The sequence below is a fragment of the Tupaia chinensis genome, unplaced genomic scaffold (assembly GCF_000334495.1).
Source record: "Tupaia chinensis unplaced genomic scaffold, TupChi_1.0 Scaffold141490_1, whole genome shotgun sequence".
NCBI classification, from domain to species: Eukaryota; Metazoa; Chordata; class Mammalia; order Scandentia; family Tupaiidae; genus Tupaia; species Tupaia belangeri.
In genome coordinates, this window is record NW_006201352.1 from 1,032,552 (window position 1) to 1,039,960 (window position 7,409).

General features: G+C 45.8%; 1 protein-coding gene across 6 annotated transcripts in view; it reads right to left on the reverse strand.

Annotated features, from left to right (window-relative positions):
- The window catches only part of STX18 (syntaxin 18), a 147,618-nt gene that overhangs the window by 62,006 nt on the left and 78,203 nt on the right, over positions 1-7,409 (reverse strand). For 4 of the 6 annotated variants that reach the window (XM_006163190.3, XM_006163189.3, XM_027766210.1 and 1 more), the window contains exon 2: positions 5,058-5,125. In XM_006163190.3, the coding sequence (XP_006163252.1) occupies positions 5,058-5,125 (68 nt within the window). Of the gene's footprint in view, positions 1-4,362; positions 4,425-5,057; positions 5,126-5,713; positions 5,809-7,409 lie in introns of those variants that run through there. The other 2 variants (XM_027766213.1, XM_027766211.1) reach the window with 2 other exon arrangements.

Here is a 7,409-nt window from a genome sequence, read left to right on the forward strand (position 1 = left end):
AGGAATGCATCCATCCTGACAGCCCTTCTGAAAGAAAAGGGATGAGCTAAGCACGGGCCATTCTCTGTCCCAGTGACCTGATAAGCATCCTCTCCTCCTTTGATGAGGCCCCAGCCCCACTCCTCAACCTATTTCCACATTTTCTGGGGGAGAGCTAGAATGGGGAAAGGGAAGCCACAGCCTCCTAGGGAATGGATGTTCCTTTCCTCAATGGAACTTAGAAAGTGAGAGAAAAGTAGTTTCTTTTCCCAACACTCCCTGGCACCTTGTTCTATCAATTAGTTTGGCTTAACATGACAACCTCAGGAGAACGTGCTCTGCCTGAGACAGAAGGCCCAAACGTGAGCCAAAGGGAACGAGGGAACACACTCAATTCCTTCCTCCCAAACCCCTAGAAACAGCCTTCTGGGAAGGGGCAAGACTGGTGAGAAGAGGAGCCAGAAGCCTTGTGCTCATTCCCGCTAGGAACCGTCTCAGAAAACGAGGCTAACGGGGTCAGGGGCAGCTCGTCAGAGAGGTGCTCACATCCAAGTGAGCACATACCCCGTGGGACGGAGCAGGCCTCTATATGAGGGACTCTAAGAACATTATATTAACATCCTCCGACTCGAGATCTTGATTTAATGGAAACATAGCTCGCCGAAATTGAAAAGGTCTAAAGGTTAATTTGATAAAACTGATTACTCAATTAAAAGGTGATGTTCCTTTAGGATACATTATACATATATACATTAACCTTTTAAATTGGAAATTGACAGTATGGTTATTCTATTAGGAACAACAACAGAAACCAAGAAGGTATTTTTCTCCCAAGTGGTATTGTTTGTTGCCAGAATATTATGGAAAGGTACATCTACCAGAAGTGGAGGAATTATTTTTAATTAAAATCATCCAGAGATTCAGCCAGAGGCTACCTAGGTTGCATGCTGTTCTGCTCTAGTAAAATGTTATTATTAAAAAAAAAACTAAATAGGTCAATAAAGTCTGAGCCCTATATTCTGGAAAAAATTACAGCTTCCTAATTATGTCAAACTAACGAAGCCTCATAGGTCTGAAGGCAGTACTTCTATACATATTCTTTCAATTCCAAGTTCATACTCCATATAAAATGTTCCTAGGAGCAGGCCAATGCTAGCACGTTGCTTGGGAGTGAGGAGTGAAAAAGAAAGGCTTGGAGCAGTCTACCACCTTCGGGAGGGAGGACCTGATGGGAGACCACAAGGCAACCTTCCTCCATCTGGAGAGAGTGACACTCTGAGGGAATGCTTATTTCCTAGTCTCTGTGTTTCTACGTGAACTAACTTCCCAGAGTGACACCTCGCCTCCAGCCTCCTCACCCGCCAAGTCCCACAGCAGAAAGAGGGAGTCCTCTGATTAGTACCATGACAGAAAAAACTGGGTGTGCATCTAGCCACCACATCTTCCTTTTTTTTTTTTTTTTTTAAGATTTCTATTATAGAGAGTGTACACTCACCTGAGAGAAAGAGACAGAAAGCAGGAAATCACTTCCGGGGGGATGGCCACACCGCAATCACTTCTCTTCCATCTTCCTCCTGGGATTTTTTTGGGCATACATGTACATGTGCCCAGCATGGGTTTCAAGCTGCTAGGTCTGGAATGAACCTCAGTCTACCATGTGGGAGTTCAGCACCTTAACCACTATGCCACCTGCTGTCCTCCACACCTTCCTTTTTAAAATTTCTTTCAAGAGACAGAGAGAGAAGGAGAGACAGAGAGTACCCCCAACAGAGTCTTAGGGCCACAATCCAACTCAGACTCGGCCAGTGCCAGATCAAGGGCACCCATGTGCTTGGCATACTCGGGGAGGTCTCCTGACGTGGACAGTGTAGCCCTGAGGAGTACTGTGCTCTACTGCGGTGCCTGCTGCCCCCTTTCTCTCTCTCCTCTTCCTCTTGAGAGCTGCCTGGCAACAGATGGCAGAGGCTCTGCTCTCCTGCTCTCTCAAGGCCCTTCCTCGGTCACCCATGTCCTGAAGACTACAATCGTTCAGGGGCACTAAGAGTGGGTGCTGGTGAGCGAGACCTCCTGCCCAGAGAGCTGACGACTGCCACGTAGGTTTAACCAGGGATAAAGCCGATGCCCGTCTCATGCTGTTCTGACTCCTGTATCCTCTCTCTCTTTTTCGCTCCTTCTCTCCCCATCCCCCACCCCTGGGCAGGAAACAAAGGTGGGTTTTGTTTTGTTTAATAACCACCACTCCCAGCTGCATCATAGGTCAAATGGGGTTCCAACTTAATTACCATTCACCAAGGGAATTCTATGTGCCAGGAACTCTTACACATATTTCACTTAATCTTTGCAAGAACATTATCCACGTTTCATAAAAAGAAAACAAGCATAAAGATGTTAAGTGTATTGAACATACATGGCCAAACCAGGACTGAAACTTAGGCACGGCGGACCCCAAAGCACATGCTCTTTCGAAAGTACCAAAATGAGGGCAGAAACGCAATTCAGAGCGCATGAATTGGCAATGATAGCTAGCACTGTGAAACAAGTAGAAGACTGTGTTTCTAGAACGAGGCGAGATTGGTCAAGACAAAGTTTCTGGGGCTAAAGGTCTACGTGATGCTCAAAGGGGTTAAGCAACATGCTTAAGCCACAGAGCTCCTGAGGGGCAGAGTTGGGATTGGTCCCAGTGTTTGGTGCCACTGTAGCTGGGAAAATGGAAGGCCCTGGCCTGTAGGACTGAAGCATCAGTCTACACTGTAACAGCCTCAGAGCACTGAAAAACAGGGTGGAAGCTGTGCTTGCTGCTAGAGCATAAAGGGGCTTAATATGTATCACTGCTGTTCCCAAAAGCTTGAAACCATTACAAAGTTACAGCCTGACTGACAGCACTGTTCTTTTTGCACTGCATTTTAATTCTATTATCTCCTTTGAATCTTGCAACTACATTGTGAGTGATCATCACTCTATAAATTTTTTCTGAAATGGACCAGGGAATAAATATGTAGGACTTTGTAAGCTTTATAGTCTCTCACAGTTACTCAACTCTGCTGTTGTTGGCTGTGTGCCCATAAAACTTTATTATAAACAGTGACATTTGAAATTCATGTAATTTTCACATGTGGTAAAATATTCTTTTTTTTAACCCCAACTTTTTAAAAATATACAACTATTCTTAGCTAATGGGCTATACAGAAACAGCCAGTAGGCTGGATTTGGCCCACAGACTGTAGTTTGCTAACCCCTAGTTTAGAGGAAGATACTGAATTTCACAGATTAATGGCTTTCTCAAATTTATCTGGCTTTTTAGGGGTGGCTTGAATCAAACCAACATTCAAAGCATGCATGCTGTTGAATGAAAAGAAGTTAGCAATGGATTTCTATGAAAAATCTCTACAACCATGTCTTTAACCTAAGTTGTCAGATACTAACAAAAGGAGCTGGAAATCGACAGGCTTAACAGTTTTGCTAAGTTCCCTCAAAAGCACTGTAGCTTCCATTTGGATGACCTATCAAACTAGGATTTAATACACAGACACATCCTTAGAAATAAAATGTACACTGCCCTCTAGTGTCAGCCAACTATTGAACTGAGAACTTGCCATAAGGGTTTCTTGGTACTATGCATCAGAATAACTATTTTAGTATACTCTAACATACATGAAATACATTTAAAAGTATAACTATCTGAAGTTTAATTAAGCAAAGCATCAGGGACTATTTAAAACACACCTGGGGCATAACACTGGGCACTGGAGGGTGCTCCGCACAACACTGAGTGCCGGTGGGTAGGGACCAGTGTCATGGCAAACAAAAGCGTCTTTGGACAGTGCCGAATGTGTTCTGGGCTAGTCATGGACTCATGAGAGAATCAGTCATTCATTCACTTAACAAATGCTTCCTGAGTGCCAAACATGGCTAGGGTACTATGAAAACAAGAATGAAAAGCTGAAAAGTCCTCGCCTCACAGCGCTTACAACCTGGTGACAAAGACCGTTAATAGACTACGAACTATTATTATTATGGTATAATTACGAATTGTGATTGATGTCATGAAGAGAATACACAGGGCAGAAAAGCAAACAGAAAACTAACACAAGTGATCTGTTTCACAAAGGGTGCTCAGAGGAGGGTACTCTCGTAAGGAGTAGTATTAAAATTGAGGCTGTTTGAAAAGGAAACCACCACAGGAGAAGGAAGGCAACTTATGCCTGGGCCTTAAAAGCAGGAAGGAGCACAGAGCTTCCAGGAAGGCTGGCATGGCTAGAGCACAATGCAGAGAGGCTAGAGGAACAGGAAATGGGTTTGGAATGAGACCAGAGAAGGTGCAGGGGCCGTCGAATCAGAGGCTGGTGTCAGTACTAACGGCAGTGGGTAGTATGGAGGACTTACTCAGGTGGGCAGAGGATCCAGCTGACTGTTTTTAACACCGCGACTACTGAGTAGAGACTGGGCTAGGACACCAGAAGAAATGTGACCATGAGTTACATTTACAGAATAAATAAAAAGATTCATCAAAAATGTCCTAAAAATGACAGCAAGCTGAAATGGACCAGTAGCTATCTCTCTCAAATGACAAAAGCCGGGGGGAGGACAAGAAGGTGCTGCCCATCAGGACTGAGGGCTGGGGATTAGCAAGGAAGGCACGACCCGCTGACAGAAAAACACGCTCATGAGGGCAATGACAACATGGCAGAACCAGTTTCACAGCTGAGACAGTGAGACATGGCAAAACAGCCTCGCAGAACCTGGAAAACCTTGTCCCAGCACAGGCGGGGTGACACAGACACACCATCCCACTCCACACTGCCCTTCAGGTGTGCATGGGGCGGGTCTCACTTTACAGGAGGTAACTGCCCCGGGGCACTGACAGACGCCAGGCCGTTGCTGCGGTGACACCATGACTTCAGAGACACAGCGCAGGGCAGAGAGCACCCAGGTTCTGGGAGGCGCTCTATGCTCTGCCGACATTCTTCCACATGACAATTCTGAGGCACGAAGTTAAAAGTGAGGGGAGAAAGCTCAGAAAGGACGTAGGTGAGGGAAAGAACACAGTCGCCAAAGCCATGGTGGAAATACGCACTTACCTATAAGCATTAATATAATCTTTCCTGTGTTCCAGAAGAAAATCTTTCAGTTTGCCAATGTGAGAAATCTAAAATTAAAAAAAAATCAAATTGTTTATATACATAGATATGTTACAATCATATGTGATTACATTTTAAATTAATACCAAGTAGAATGCAGATTGTCAAAAGACTCTGAAGCTACAAACTGAGTGACTTTGGTTTTAGAGTCTCCTTTAGTCTTTGACCTTTAATGTTCCTGGGCTTTGGCTCCTTTTACTCCAATTATTAAAACCTTTCGACAGCATGATTCGATGATCTCTAAGGAGCTCAGAGATTAAGTGAGATAATACATGTCTAGTCACGACACAGTCCATGCTTAATACAAGCCAATCCCTTCCTTAAGTGTTATGCCTCACAATTCACAAAGTACCATCTTCCAAGAGTTCTTGGGCATGGGTTCTAAGGTCGAAGCTATTGGGTTTATAATAAGGTCCCATGCAAGACTAGGAGAGTTAAAGAAAAGATTTAGAGACAATTATCCCTACACAGAAATCTCTATTTCCCAGAGCCTACTTCCATGGATGAACAAAAAGAGCACTAAGTTACAGGTGCCAAGCTTCAGATTTGTGAAGGCTGGTTTCTAGTATAATAAAAACCTACTCTACAGCACCTACCAGGTCTCAGGTACTGTGTGTGGAGTAGGGATTCAAACATAAATAAAATAAAAAGAAGTAGGAAGAGACCACAGAGCATAGTTGACGGGAACAAAAGAGTTTCCAGAAGGAGAGGAGCCGGTGGCGCCTGGCCAGCTCCTCTCCTCTGACCACTGCCTGCTCTGGCTTCCTGCTCATATATCCTCGTGCTCATCCCAAACACGAGCTCCTAGCCTTGGAAGGCCTGGCCTTTCCCCTCTTGCATGAACATTTATCTGTCAGGGCCAGCTCTAATCTCCACTTTGCTCTCAACTCCAAGGACTTGTGAATACCATTGCCTCGCCCCCCGCTGTACACAGCCCCACACAGACTGGGCTTTTATTCACATGCTCTCTGTCGGCGACGTGATGGACCGTGCAGAGCGGCTGCACGGCTCCTCCACAGGTCTAAGCTCAAGCAACACAGAAGGCGATCCCTCGTGCAATGAGTACACATCTGAAGACAAACTAGTACTTATCACAAAAAAGACATTCTGGGTTTGTCTGGAGATAGGTCAGTAGGGGTTCAGTTAAATTTTCCACATGGTCCTAGACTGTTATTATAAATGTGGTTCAGAAAAGTACCCTATGGCTGTTTTGTTTTGTTTTGCTATCGAGCACATGTGCTCACTGGGATGAGAGAGAGGGGAGCCCAGACCGGGGGAGGTGGGGGGAGATGGCCATGCCACAACCCTTTTTCCTCCATTCTCCTCTCGGGATTCTGGGCATGCATACACATGTTTCCAGTGTGTTTTTTAAGCCACTGGGTCTGGGACTCACCATAAAGTTGGCCATGTGGGATCCAGCACTTTAACCATCAAACCACTTGCCGGCCCAGTACCCTAGGGCATTTTAAGGGCACAAATCAAGTCAGCCTCGTACAGCAGTGGTAATGCACTGCTCAAGAAAAGCCAGATCCCACATGGTGACTGCACTTCGAATTCCCACCCAGTCAGCCTGAAATGTGCCCCAGATCTGATGGGCTGGAGGACTTGAGGAAGGGGACTGCATTATAACCAGACCCTGTGGGGAGTACTTTCTCTCTCATGTAGACATGCACATGCTTTATCATGAATTAAAAATGTATATATCTAAAGAGCATGGATTAAAAACAAAACCTGAGGGATCAGCAGTTGGCGTAATGGCTATGTCACTGGACTCCCACGTAGTCGACCGCGGTTCGCGTCCTGGACCCGGTGGCTTAAACTCACGCTGGGCACATGTGTGTGCGTGCCCAAGATCCCAAGAGGAGAATGGAGGAGGAGGGATTGCGGCGTGGCCATCCCCCCTGGGGGGTGATTTCTCACTTTCTATCTCTCTGTCTCTCTCTGTCTGTCTGGCGAACGCATGTGCCCTATAGCAAAAACGTCTCAAAAAAAAAAACAAACAAAAAAACCCCTGAGTATGCCCACAATATTCCTTATGTAACAAGTACCAGGGACTGTGAGTCTGCCCACTCCCCAGGGCACTGCTAGTCCTTTCTCATGCTTACCTCCTCCTCTTCCCATGTGGGCACAGGTCATCACTGTCCTCATAACCAGTTTGGGAAAGGGAGCCTCCTGCAGGATAAGAGGCGTGCCCAAGTTCCGAGCTAGTGCAGGGCTGAGCTCAGATTCTGGACGGTCTGAGTCCAAAGTCTGCATGTTTCCCACACACCACAACTGCCTTCCTCACATTCC